At 46.2% G+C, this 14,971-nt stretch overlaps 1 protein-coding gene across 1 annotated transcript; it reads right to left on the bottom strand.

Annotated features, from left to right (window-relative positions):
- Positions 1 to 870: 870 nt before the first annotated feature.
- LOC132959613 (insulin receptor substrate 2-like) lies at positions 871 to 11,603 on the bottom strand. Its single transcript, XM_061032743.1, has 3 exons — positions 8,864 to 11,603; positions 8,251 to 8,747; positions 871 to 1,670 (listed from the first exon to the last, which is right to left on the bottom strand). The coding sequence occupies exons 1-3, from the start codon at positions 11,377 to 11,379 to the stop codon at positions 1,666 to 1,668; spliced, it is 3,018 nt and encodes a 1,005-aa protein (XP_060888726.1). The 5' UTR covers positions 11,380 to 11,603; the 3' UTR covers positions 871 to 1,665.
- Positions 11,604 to 14,971: the final 3,368 nt, after the last annotated feature.

The following is a 14,971-nucleotide window of genomic DNA, read 5'->3' on the forward strand; positions in this document are numbered from 1 at the left end:
TATAGCTAACTTAAAAGAGAGACTTAGCCTAACTTAAAAGGCTAAGTCTCTCTTTTAAGTTAGGCTAAGATATACTTAGCCTAACTTAAAAGAGAGACTTAGGCTAACTTAAAAGAGAGACTAAGGCTAACTTCAAAGAGAGACTTAGGCTAACTTAAAAGAGAGACTTAAGCTAACTTCAAAGAGAGACTTAGGCTAACGTCAAAGAGAGACTAAGGCTAACTTCAAAGAGAGACTTAAGCTAACTTCAAAGAGAGACTTAGGCTAACTTAAAAGAGAGACTAAGGCTAACTTCAAAGAGAGACTTAGGCTAACTTCAAAGAGAGACTAAGGCTAACTTCAAAGAGAGACTTAAGCGAACTTCAAAGAGAGACTTAGGCTAACTTCAAAGAGAGACTAAGGCTAACTTCAAAGAGAGACTTAAGCTAACTTCAAAGAGAGACTTAGGCTAACTTAAAAGAGAGACTAATGCTAACTTCAAAGAGAGACTAAGGCTAACTTCAAAGAGAGACTTAAGCGAACTTCAAAGAGAGACTTAGGCTAACTTAAAAGAGAGACTAAGGCTAACTTCAAAGAGAGACTAAGGCTAACTCACTGCATGATCAGAAACCATCTTAACTGTGCCCCGGCCTCATCATTTTTTCCACTGGCTCCACCCCTCCATCGTCACCTAATCTAGACAGTTGTGCCGTCAAATGATATCACAGCAGGGCGGCCTGCGTCGAGCTCAACAGCAAGGCCGTAGGATCGAAGGTAGGAGTGTGTGAGGTCTTCAGGAAACGTGGGAGGTACAGTGCATTCAGATGCCTGGTGTTGTGGGGGTCTGAGCTAAACCACATGCATAACTCTCAAAAGACATTTAGAAATATATAAGTCCAGCTCTTTGATTGGACAAAAATAAAACTAGGTTAGAATAAATAAGAAATTATTAATTAAGAAAATACTTTAATATTAATACGATAAATCTGGTCTCAAGCAGCCTCCCTGTATTGTACATTTCTGGCATGTTAAGCTAGACTTCTTACTTTTATCAACAGAATAACAATATAGAGACTCCGGTCCAAATAGAATATTTATCTCTTATTTCATAGAAAACATAAGGACAGTATAGACATTAAGGCATCGGGTAGGTCTTATCAGACATTCATCTTTCAAAAATAAATAAAATATCTAAATCTAAATATAGCTATTTACTCAGTGTACCTTGGTATCATCATTCCCTGGGCCGTTTTAAAGTTTCATTTCTCACAGGCATACCGGTTGGTTGTGTCTCTGAAGCACACTCGCACACACACACAGCCAGTCATAAAACCAGCCTCAAGTAAATAAATAGTATCTGGGTACCATTAGAGTTTTCTTATTGTCTTGACTATCTTTCCTTCTGTGCTTTGCGCCAAGATTTGGGTCAGAGCAGAAATGGGCCTCTGAAAGCGCAGGGAACATGAGACACACACAAACGCACACACATCCACTCGTACACACAAACACACCTGTCCGGCCTTCAGCCAAATTCATGACATGCATTGATGGTGACCTGCTTGTTTCCCCATGTGTGTGTGTGAGGGTCCAGACAGTCTTTTAGGGCCACACACAGTTTTTAGTTTCTCTTCTTGTTTTTGAGCAGCAGTTCAGTGAAGACACCGATCCCGAGGATAGAGGAGTCCTTCAGTCTGAAAGAGAAAAGCAGAGAGAAATGGTGTGTTAGTGTATGTATAAGGCATTAGTGCAACCATGTGACTAGCACCTGCAAATTGCACTCATAAAATGTGACATTAAAAAAAATAATGGAGAAGGATAGATTCTACAGGATATGGACCAAATGGACTGAATATGTCAAACCTATAAGACCTGATTTTATTTGACTTATTGGAGTACATTGGGTGTTGTTTCCTCATTTTTTGTCATTTTCTTTCATCCGTTAACCTGCTCTGTATTTCATTTTCAATTTAATTAATGTCATGTTACTTGAATATGAAAAAATCTTTGGAGGAGCTAAATTTGTTAAATATACTGCTAGCATCGTACCCACCCTCTTTCTGCAAAGAAAGTGCTCCAATGTTTGAAAGTTTGAGGGAGGAGCCTTGCGATTATTTTGCTATTATGTGTAATTACTAATGTGTGAAGAATGCTTTTCCTAAAAAATAAATAAATAAATAAATAAAGGGTCCATTCCATCAGCTGAAAATGAGTCAAGGTAAATCAAATATACAAGGAAACTTAAAGCTGCCATTGTTAACATTAAAATTGTAATTGCATACATCATAATTACATTTGAATTCCTTGGCTAAAACATAATAAGAAATGACACACACAAGTGTTAAGTGTTAAAAAACTGCAGTTTGTGGGCGGATTATTATTTCCATATAAATATGACTGGTGCCAACAATGGAGACCTTTTAAGAAGCAGACGTGAGAGGCTGGAGAGAACAGAGTGCTGTACTGTACAGCGTGAACTGGTTTATGGACTCAGATTAAGGCTGTGTTCTCGTCCCAGAATAACAAGGAGACACTGAATAACAAGAACAGGGAGTGCTGGATGCAGCTTCAATAAGAGGGGGGGTTTGGAAATGTTTACTTGTTTGTTATTGCTTTATACATGCACATAGTGTGATTCTACTGCACATAAACACCCCCCCCCCCCCCCCCCCCCCCCCCCCATCCTATCATGTTCCGGTTTGATGTGTCATTTCTTAACACACCAGCTGTTTTTGCCCAGGAAGTGCTTGAAGGACTGTGGGGTGGGAGGCTAGGAGAGGAAGCCCGCTCTGCAACGGTCGTAATTACATAATCTGGGATGCTGAGCGATGGGGGTTGGGGGGGGGGGGTCTCCTCCTGTCACGTTGCTATGGACACACGCTGAAGCAGAGGAGGACCAGTGAAGCAGCACAGTAGCTGATGCATCCTCGATATACATTGCAGAGACAAGACCCTCTCTGCAGGGTCAATAAAAAGCTATTTTAACTCTTTAAAAAAGAGAACCCTTAAAAGCAATATTCTCCAGAAGGAAAAGGATAAAGGATGGCTTAATAAACAATGTATGTTAAGTCACTTAATCCTTAGATAAGAGTGAGGATTTAGTATTTTATATTATGTAATATAATAATATCCAGGATTCCCTTGTATGAATTGACTCCTGGGGACAAAGCAGATCAATATTCCTGTTTGGGAACATTGTCTTTAAGTGCTGCACAGATTGAATCCTGCAGCCGATTTCATACATATTCCAGAGTTTAGCTCCGTTTTTCAATTTTGGACAGGTCGACCACACCTTGCATTACCCAGCTGCTGTCTGTGGAGAAAGCCCCTGTCCATCACTGATCCCCCCCCCCCCCCCCATGGCCTGTCTAATCTGGCCTGTAGAGGTCTGTAATCTCATCTGGAGAGCCGCGGCTGGCTAAATGTGGGGAACGCTGGCCACGCAGTTATCTAGCAGCTAGCGCTTTCTGTCTGGAACATCCCGCCCTACTTTTAACCCCCCCTCCTGCCTTGCGCCATGACACACACACGCCGACTACACACACACATCGCCTGGAAACTCTGACACAAGAGCCTGCGGTGTTACGTGTGCATGTTTGTTCTCCATATATCAAGTAACATGGCACTTCTGGATTTGTAGTGTTTGCCAGATCTCCTGCTGTAATGCAAGTCTGCAAGGAGTGTGTGTGTGTGTGTGTGTGTGTGTGTGTGTGACCCCAGTGTGAAGGGATGCAGCAACACGGGATTGGACAATCAGTCTGATGGATGAAATCAGGTGTCACCTTTACGGGTAATTCCACAAATGAGAGCTAAAAAAAGAAAAGGCCACATGGGTTCAACAGGATAATCATATTAGCCTAAATTCCATCAGAAATTTTTGTTTTGTGACTTAATTTTTCTGTAAATCCAGTATTCCCTGTGTGAAAACTGAGGAGGAAACACTTCTCTTCTCCTCAGAGCGTCTACTGAGCATGCTCAGAGCGAGCGTTAGGGATGCATGGCCAAGCAGCAAGACCTCTTTCGCTCACTGCACAGGAAATGTAAATAACACATTTATAACATAACCAGGCTCTGGGTGCATTTTTAGATCACTGCCTCCTCTTTGCGATGACTTCATTCAAAAATACTACTTCCTGCATGATGTTAAGAGGGAAGCAGGATTTGAGCGGAATGCTTCTAATCTGGCCGATGAATTACACACAGACACACTGTGTAGACCTGTGGGAGCGGCAGATGGTGGGGCTGTCATTAGCAGGAGGATAGTGGGTAGGTGGGGATGTGGGTGTGTTTGCTTGGGGAGTGGGGTGTAGTTGTTATGTATGCATTTATGTGCAAGAGTGGGCATATGCAGGGGAAATTGGTGTAATGAGATGGTTTGCGCGCGTGTCAGGATAGTGCAGCGTGGCAGGTGTTTTAGCCCCCAATCCACCTCCTTCCCCCTCCCACTACACACACACACACACACACACACACACACACACACACACACACACACACACACACACACACACACACACACACACACACACACACACACACACACACACACACACACACACACACACACACACACACACACACACACACACACACACACACACACACACACACACACACACACACACACACACACACCCTCCAGAGAGTGGCCATCTGCCACTAGCACTCAGGAGGGACTCACAGCAGGGCACCTCCAATCTTAAAGCCCCCCTTTAGGTTTTTCCAAGAAATGTTCCGCTACACTTTTCCTTCCTGATTCTGATTACAATAACAAGGCTAGCATATATTAGCCGCTACTAGCAGAGGACCACTCTTATGCTACTGTGCCAGAAAAACAGACATGTTAGAATTCTTATATTAAAGCTTTTGGCTACAATAATAGCCGTGTGTGAATTTGATATTAATGCTTTGTTGGTTAACCTGGCTCAATATGCTAAATCTATACAAGTAAAACGAGCTAAGCTAATGCTACACACTCGCAGCCTTTCTTTGTGTCTGTGTCTACCAAAGAGATTTTTTTTTTTACTTGATGTTAGTGTTTTTAAAATCTTAACTGTTGATTAAAACAGCCATAAAATGTATATTTGCAAAAGACTGACTGCTAGGTCTGCTCTAAGCTAGCAGTGCACTGTTCTTCTATGCTAGCAGCGACAAAGAAGAGTTGCTAGTGGGTTCACTGAAGTAATCGAGCTAGGCTAAAGTTAGCGGCTGCTATTCTCACTACCTTCCATGTGTTTGCTGAGTGTTGTACATATTAGAATTGGTGTGATAAGCTGCTGTTTCGGGGGGGAAGTTACTACATTTTCGGGAGGAAGCTAGCAAACCTAGCTAGCTGCCTACCATTTAGGCAGTTTTGGGGCATTTTTGGTATTAAGTGTTTATCAGAAAACTCATTGTTTTTTAGGCCATCTTCTATCCTCTATCTTCTACCTACTACCTACTATGATGTCTGATGATGAAATGTTTATGTACTGTACTGGGAATAATCTTGGTAGGCTAATAGAGCTTCTTGAGTTGTCACAGAGGCGTCAGGAGCTGTTTGACACCGTCAGATAAAAAGGTATTAATCAGATGAGGAAGGGGAAACAAACAGAGACGGCTGACTCGGCTAATCTGAGTCTGGTACAGAACATCCACCTGGCTGAGCTGCGGCCTGTTGATCCTGAAGGGTGATGATCAGCCGAGGGGTTTGGCTTGAGCAGACTTTTTGGGTCAGGGTGGCACAAGGTCCATGTTCCCAGCATGGTGCCCTGATGAACACCAAATCAAAGCTGTCCGCTAGTTGGGCCTGGCGCCAAAAAAGCCTCAATGAGCACTTCGACCTCCTTCACCCGGGACTGAGTGTTCAGTAAACAAGCCATCAGGTCCTGCTATCCTGGGCTTCTGAACTCCCAGAATGCACCTTGGTTCAGCAGGGCCTCACCAACGAGTTTGTTTGTTGCTTTAAAAAAAAAAGAAAAAAAAAGCCAGAGCCCCCACCCCCCATCCTCCTCCTTTTTTCTAGCGAACATGCAAGGCTGTGGTCCATGTCGCCCTCTCCGCTCGTCTTACTTCTGCTAAGTGAACAGCCTAACGAGGCAGAAGGCCAGTGGAGCGCACGTGCCATGCTGCCCCATTATGCACGCATTCACTCGCCCTTCCACAAACAAGCAGGCAGGCAACACTGGAAAACAAAACACTCACTCAATCTCTCCCTCTCTTTCTCCATTTTTTTTTTCAATTCAAAGAGCTTTATTGGCATGAATGTGTAAAATATATTGCCAAAGCATATAGTAACAAATAATACAATAATAATAATGAAAAGTTATAATTAGCAATTAAATATTTTAACAATGAAAAAATAAAATAAAATAAAATAATAAAAAATAATAATTAAAAAAAAGAAGCAGAAGCTCTCCTCTCTCTCTATCTTTTCTCTGTCTCTCTCTCTCTCTCTATATATATATATATCTTTTCTCTCACTTTTCTCTCTCTGTCTTCTCTCTCTCTCTCCCTCTCTTTCTCTCTCTCAGGCAACACCACTGGAAAAAAAAAAGGCTCCCTGAGAGAGAAAAACAGCCCTCACTGCCCTCTGCGTACGTGCTACAGTCCACATGTATGTGCTTGTGCCTTCTTTTCCCACATTCTCCCGACTCATTTGGATTCAACGAGCTCTATTATTGCCAATAAAAGGTTTGCCCTCCCATCAAAACATGAGTGGAGAACACGTGCGGGCCCACACTGCTCGGATCAAAACAAACCCAATATGTTCCCTCATGTTGTTATTAGTCATTTATCTACTGTTCATATACACTCAGTTAAATTCTGAAACATGACTCATGTACATGATCTTTCAGAATTCACCATTTCATCTGTGATTTTCAAAGCATTTCTCTGCTGTTTAAAAGGAAATGTAATATAACGTCTCTTCCAACACACACAGGGGGCCTTGTGGTGAAATAAAAGCCACTTTTCTATTCAGGAAGGGGGACAAAAAACAGGCCCCCCTTTCACAGCAACTTTCCAAAACCCTGCTCGGCCAGGAATGTGGAGCGTGACATCCAGTTACCTGATGGCCGCATAGCAACTCGCCCACTTTGTTGTTTTCCCCCCTCCCTCTCTCTCGCTGCCTACAAGGACACACACACATATCCACTTGTGCTGGGGCCTCACATGTCAGCGTACAACCCCCCCCCCCCTTCTATGTGCTCACAAACACATGTGAGAAGACACAGAGTCAAACTAGGCTTTTAAGTCAACATTGTGCGCTTTGTTTACATCTGTTTGTTTGGTTATTTTGGGACGAGGTATTGATCATTGGATGGTGGGAATGAGGGGGTCTATGAGGGTCATATTGATGTGCAACACATCCTAAAGCCTAGCCAACTGAAAAACAACAGGCGGAAATGCCTGGGGCTGACAGGAGGGCTTACCTATTAGCTCTGAGGCATTCTTTCAGTGTTACAAACAAGATAGTAAATAACAAGCTATATTTACTGGGTAAGCTCGACCATCCAGTCCTCTCCTCTCTGCCTTTTGCACAAACAACTTTCATTCATAACAAGCGTTGGAGGAATCCTCAAATCTACACTGAGGCAGTGAGGAAGCGAGGCAGCGTCCCGCTTGTTTACTTCAGAGCTCACAGCCTGGTCACATTTCAGAGCAGCCTCGTGCTGCGTTCACATGCCGCCGGAAACCTCGCTATTACCGAATTACAAAAAAACACAGAACAGAAGAAAGCACAGCTGATACAAACTGTAAAATCAGCTGACATTCCTCACATTACATGAAAGTGTCTAAACAGCAGCTTGAAAGGGAACACCCAAAGGCCACATCAGCACCACCTCTACTCATGCTGTCCAAATCCACAGAGCCAGTTTCAGTTTGTTTCCACAGGAAATGCAATGTTTGGCATTAGCCCCCTGATCCCCTCTGTCTCTGTGAACGTCACAAACAGTTAAATATGCTACAAATTGTGAGTTTGCACATTTAATTTTTTTCTTTATTTTGATTGTTTTCAGTCTTTTTTTTTTTTTACCAGAGCGTTTGTTTTTTTTACCTGAGCGTCTTTCATCTTTGTTGTTTTTCTCTCCTCCTCAGTTTGACTGCTGACTGCACAGCACATCTGCTTTTTTCATAACCAAACTCTTGTCCTTCTTTGTATTTCAATTTGAAAAAGATTTATGTCTCACATTCCTCAAATACTTTGTCTCCTACTTTAAAACAATAACACCTGTAAGATTAAAAAAAATGAAGGAATCCTGCACTAAAACACCTCACATCAACTTCACTCACCTTTGGCAGTAGTTGCAGCCTCTTTGAATCCCAAACAGACATATGGTGAGCTGTGTAATCCGTGCATGCCGCCTTTGCAGCTGCTGGCGGCTTTGAATCCAGACAAGTCCTCGCACTTCTCCACGTCCCTGTTGTCCAGCAGGTTCAAGGCGATGTAGTTCAGTCCGCTGGGGTACCTGGCCGAGCTCCGCTGGTTCACGGGGCTGCCGTACTCCTCGTCGGAGCCCTCGCTGCTCCGGGACGAGATGTTCTCCACCGAGCTGTGCCTCTTGACCGCGTCCCCGCGCGCAAAAGACGGGAAGACGGGCGTCACCGTGGCGGTGGCGGAGAAGGTCTCGGAGCTGTGGCGCCGGCGTCCCTGCGGGTTAGCCCGGATCACCTTAGCGGAGCAGTCGGGGTCCAGCGTGGAGGAAGAGGGGCCGCCGAGCAGGAACACCCCGATGCTTTCTGGGACTCCCTGGTCCTCCAGTGAACGTTGCCTGTCTCTGCTCATCTGGCTGCTGGAGAACACATTTAAAAAAAATGCTGAAAATTACAAACTCTCATTTACACGTAATTTATTGAGCATGAACACACCATTTTTGAATTCAGATTCAACCACAGATGCACATACCTTGCTGCGTTCTGAGGAACCAGCTGAGGAGGTGAGCTGGTCATCCCGAAGCTCATCTCGGTGTAGTCACCTTTCACATCAGACCCCTTCTCGTTCTCCAGGTGGTACACTCCACCCTCCTCTTGCCTTGTCTTGTCGGCCTCCTTAGGTGAGCGTGAGCCCAGCTCCAGGTTCATGTAGTCCGTCAGAGACGACCTCCCCGGCCCCCCGCCGCTGGATCCCAGAGATGAAGACCGGCTCTCTGTGGGCGGGGAGTACCTGGGGCCGCTGAAGTCGATGTTGATGTACTCCCCGGGGCTCCGAGGCTCCCCCGGAAGAGGGTGCTCGTTCATGCTGGGCAGGGTCCTCAGGGTGTCCAGATACAGCCTGTTGGGTCTCCCGAGCCGTCCTCTGTACGGCAGGCTTTCTGCCCGGCCGTGCCTGACCGGGGAGGGGACTGAAGGGCTCAGCGGGGAGGTCTGACCCGGGTGTACCACAGAATAATAATCGGACTCCCCCGGCCTTTGCCTCCCGCTGTGAGGACTCATCAGCACGTACTGGTTGCTTTCTTCACTCTTCGGGGTTTGGAGTTTAGCAGGAAGTGTCAGGGAGCCCGCCTGGTGAGCGGGATCCGCAGCCAGCAAGTAGTAGTCAGGGGGGGTCTGGAGAGGGGGCGGGTTCCCGGGCGACATGTTCATGTACTCACCATGCCGGTCCGGGCTCTCGATGGAGGATTTGGAGCCGCACCACATCCTCATGTAGCCGTTGTCCTCCAGGGAGCTGCTGCAGGGGGAGCTGGTCTTGTACGGGGCGGCCGCCTGCGGGTGCACCCTCGGGTTCACGATCTGCTTGGGTGCTGAGACGCACATGGGGCTCATGGGGACGTAGTTATCCACTTTAGCGGACTGGGAGGCGACACCTGGCGTCATTGGCATGTAGCCGTCATCGCCAAGGTTACTACTGGAGCTCCGGGATGACCCGATCTCGATGTCGCCGTAATCCTCTGGGTAACACACCTTGGGGGAGGCGGAGTGCGAGTTCATCCTCATGAGGGTGTACTCGTCGAGGGAGGCCGAGGACAGAGGCGTCAGCACCCGCTGCTGGCGCGGCGTGGTGAGGGAGTGCGTGCGCTTCCTGTACGCCTTGTCGAGCCCGGACCTGCTCGACCCCTCCATCGTCATGTAGGGGTCGCTGATGTCGCGGGACGGCGGCGTGCTGGACAGAGAGTCCGGGGTGTCGCTGCGGGTCAGGGGGAGGAACCTGGGCTCCCCGGGGCTCGAGCTGTAGTCGTCGCACAGCAGGAAGCCAGCGTCGCTGAGGGAGCCAGAGATGGAGGCACTGCAGCTGAAGGGTCGCCTCGCCCCGTCCGGAGTGCAGACGCCGCCGCCCCCTCTGGGAGACATGCTGATGGGGCTGGAGGCGGCAGGGGGGGAGTTGGAGGAAGACTCCAGCATCCTGCAGGTGCGCCCGCTGCTCAGGGTGTGGCACCTGCTCAGACTTCCAGAGCTCGGACTCGTGGGACTTCCGGTCACAGATATGGACATGGATACAGGTCGGGTCACGCTTCCATCCCCTTCACTTGCAGTTCTCACCCGACAGGAAGTGAACTTCCTCCCCGGGGATGTAGCCGCCATGCTGTCCGTCCTGGACCGCCTCACCAGTCCAGTCTGGCTCGGGGGCAGGTTGTTGAGGTGGCGCCGCGTCGGCACCGAGATCGGGTTAGTGCTGGAAGACTGGCTCTTACTGCGCGGCCGGAACTCCGACAGCTCCTTCATGGCCTTCATGGCCTCCAGGATGGTCTCGTGGACGTTCTGCGCCACCACCGGGTCCTCCGCCTGCATCCAGAACTCCCCGGGCCCGGTCACCGCAGACCTGCCCACTTCAATAAAGAAGAAACTATCGGAGTGTCCGCACCTCCGGATGTTCATGAGCTGCAGACTCACCGCGGCTGTCTCTGAGTTCAGCTTCACGAAGCTGATGGTTCTGCTGGACAGACACAACCGGTACACCCCGGTCAGATTCTTGATCTGACCCAAACCTTTGGATTTTAAGTTGACTTGCCACACCTCCTTGTAGACGGCTGCAGCCGGAGTCATGAGTCCATAGCTGGATTCCTCAAAGCCCACTAAAGAGGACGTGGACGCGGGGGTGTCGTACACCTTCCCCTCCGCTATGACGTCAGTCAGCACCCCATGCCAGCTCTCCTGCTCCCGCTCGGTGTCCGCAGCCACGGCGAAGTACTCGTCCTTGGTGTAGAGGGCGATGAGGTGCTTGTGTTTGGCGTCGGCGCGCTTGTTTACGCACAAACAGGAGTCCAGAGCGATGACCCGTTTGGCCGCGGACTTGTTCCTCCACTTCTTCTCGCTCTCGTAGTACTCGAGCCGGGCGGGGTGGCGCTCCGTGGGCTCCCGCAGCACGAAGAAGCGCCTGTGCCCGTGCTTCTGTTTCCTCAGGTACCCGCACTTCTTCACCCCGCTTGTCCCGTTGGATAACAGGTGTCCCCCTCCTCCTCCTCCTGTCGCCGGAGGACTTGCCATTTCTCTCCACTTCTGTTTTTTTTTTTAAGTTCCGGATTAAGAAGAGAAGAAAAAACTCGAAGCAAACTTAAAGATCACCCGTTTTTTCAAATCGAATCCATTTAACACCGATTGCTGTCATCCACAGCAGTGCGGGGACCAGGACCAAATGGGGGAGACTAGATCAGATCCAGGAGAAAAACAACATGTGACGCTGCTGCTGGCTGCTTGCTCTAAAAACAGAATAAAACACGGAGTCATAGGGGGGCGGTGCCTGTCCTGTGTGTGCAAAGGGGGGCCGTGCCTGTCCATCAGCCGGCTGCGACGCCGCCTATTGGCTGGCTCCGATAAACCCCGCCCCTCGTGTTTTCCAAAACAGCTCTCTCATGTAGAAACTGAAATTATCAGATTGAAAAACAAGTGTTTATGATGTGCTGTAAAAACGAAAGAGTTCAGGGCACGTTTTTATATCTGTGTTTCACAAAGCAGATTCAAATATATGGTGATTATATTTGATGTTTTTATTGGTTTTGATTTGAAATGTGCAACAACATAATGCATTCATTTTCTGAGGCTACACTCTAAACAACCCCAGCTTCTTATATAAGTGTGTTGTGGCCTATTTTTTTTTTTTTTTTGCATTTGTGGGGTATTCCTCTCCATTATGAAGACTACTTTTTGCATCCTATTTCAGAGCATCACATGGTCATCCTCACATCCAAAAAGTAAAGCATTTTCAAAACATGTCAAAGCACTAATGGTGACAGTTGAAAATGTATTTTCGCCTTCAAAGAATTTGCTCGTGATGTGATGTTCCCTTAATGCTTTTGATGCAATTTGCTGCATTTTTACAAGATCTTCATACTGAATGAAAAACAAACCAGTTCTCTCAGAGGGGAGAGTGACTAAAGCGAAATGCGTCAGAAGCCTCAGCGCAATCCCAAGTTTGCAGAAATGCTGCCATCATCTGGCTGCTCGGGCTCACTCTGCAGCCTGCAAGACTTTAGTGCAAACTTTTCTTTTTGTTCTCACACAAAAAACAACTTCATTCCTCTATGTGAATAAAATCAGAGACAAGCATTTCATTTATCACAGTGATTGGAAAAACAAGCGACTATCAGGCTGTGAACAGATCACAAACATCTGTCCATCAGATCATCCGGGTAATTAAGCCATGTAATTCTGTGATCTTCGTAATCATTAGTCATGCCAGTGCAGGAAAAGAACCCCCCCCCCCCCCCCTCCCTAAATACACTTGGATTGCTTTATATAGGAGCCTAATCCCCCCAACAAGCAGATTACACCTCTGGGTGGGGTGAGGTGTCATTGTGCAGGGAGGGTAACCCCTCCTTTAATGAGCATATCTAACAAACATGTAGATACTGCAGATTAAGAGTAATCCCTGACTCCTCTAATCACTATTGTTCTCACTATTGTTATTCTTGTTACCAATGTGTGTGTTTTTATGGTGTTAATCACCAGTTAAACTCTTTAGCCGCGCACGAGCTATAATCTGAGATATGCAAAACACATAAACACCTCCACCGGGATTTAGTAACACATGCCATTTGACCACAAATATAAACAGCCTGAGGCAAAAAACAACAACAAAAGAACACAGAGATTATTGTTGGCATCATAAGTAGTGATGACACACAGTAAGGAGGTTAGGGAAGGTTGGGAATGCCAGATATTGTTATTTGGCATTGGAAACTCTAACTAAATAACTTGTTGTTTGAAAATGTTTTGAAGACAATTGGTGGGATGATGTGTGCTCATAGGTTCCCACAGGGTTTTATTTACACACTAATCTGTCTGTTTTCAGTCTCAATCCGGGGATTTGTCATTTGTTTTCCTCTTCCAGGTGTGCCACAAGATCTTGAAAATATTATGTGGCTCATATTGTGATTTTCCTCTGTCTTAAACCTTCCCATTCTGTAAAATATAGTCTGCATCTTCTCCAAGCAGATGCTGATACCAGTAAAGAAAAACATCAGCCAATAAGGGGAGGGGGCTGTTCCACCTGCAGCGGGATATTTTGGGATTCTTTCCACAGCTGGTTAATTTTCAACTCCATGAGGCTGACAAGTTAACCCCATGTGTGATCAGAGGATAGACACGTGTTCTCTCCCACTGTCACACCTCCACATGATCCTCTCAGTAGCTTTAGTAAGGCCCATTTATTAGCATTTAAACTAGCTTTGATAGCCGTGTTCAAAGTTGAGTCAAACATATATTTCTGCTCTCCTCTGAACTCTCATTGATGTTTTCATCTTTAACAATTACTCTGATAAAATAACAGGATGTCTTTAAGATTCAGTAGTAGGAGTGACATGGGGAGTCTGTTAGTAGTATTCATTGGGCGTAGGATTACAGTGGGAATTATCTGAATATGTCACAGTAGTAGCTCTTGGCAGTCTCGACAGGAATAGAAATAGTGGAACTTACAAACTAACCATGTAGGGCAGCAGTAGCTCAGTTTGTAGGGACTTTGGTTTGGTTTGGTGTGTCTTTGTTACGCCCCACCATAAGGCGGCCCTAAGGGGATAACAACAATCTACACATTGACCCAATAAAAACTCTAAAACACCTTTCCCAAGTTAAAAAAAAAAACAGATTTATTACAATTAATCTAACTTAATGACAACAAAGTTCAACTTAGAAAGTAACATAACAAAAGACAACAGATAAGACTGAAAGGCACAGCAGTCCCAGTCCCAGTCCCAGGTGTACCTCATTATTCAATTAGTGGCTTCACCTGGGCTGCAGAACAGAAAGGGGGAAGGGACAAACAGTACAGGGAAACATTCTCCTCTCCTCCTCCTCTCCTCTCCTTTCCTCCTCTCCTCTCCTCTCCTCTCCTCTCCTCTCCTCTCCTCTCCTCCCCTCTCTCCTCCTCCTCTCCTCTCCTCTCCTCTCCTCTCCTCTCCTTTCCTCCTCTCCTCTCATCTCCTTTCCTCCTCTCCTCCTCCTCTCCTCTCCTCCCCTCCTCTTCTCTTCTCTTCTAGCATGTTCAACAACAGAGTGTCAAAATTGAATTTCCCCTCATGGGATGAATAAAGTCTTTAAAAAAAGTCTGGAGCGCTCAGAAGTTCTAACCAAGTATAGTGAAGGTGACACAAACATTCAAAAAGAGGAATAAAGCCAAGACACTCTTCTGAAATAAAAGTAAAAATACTTTATTAAATTTCATCATAGAAATGTAAAAAAAAAACGGTACGTATACAAAAAGCTGTGTAACAACCAGCAGCCTTCTTGATGGTGTCACACCCTGTTCACCTTGTTTTTAACATAGCGCCGGTTATCTTTTTGAACCATTTCTACATTAAAAAAAACACTTTTTTGAAGTAGTTTAACCATGTTGTGACTTCTACACAAAAAGGTAACCGAGTGGTTTCTTTGCTTTTCTACATGAGGCTAGTTACTTTTCTGCAGGACTAGTTCTGTTTCCTACCTCCCTACACCCAAGGAGGTAGGTATAGCTAAAGTGAAGTTGTTTTGTCTTACTTATAAAGCTCTCAAAAGGGATTCTCATCGAGTGTTTTTCAGAGTGATTAGGAATCACAACAGGAGCAAAACAAGTGACCAAAAGATATGTCACCCTTGCTCTGTT

Source organism: Labrus mixtus, chromosome 24, assembly GCF_963584025.1.
Source record: "Labrus mixtus chromosome 24, fLabMix1.1, whole genome shotgun sequence".
NCBI lineage: Eukaryota > Metazoa > Chordata > Actinopteri > Labriformes > Labridae > Labrus > Labrus mixtus.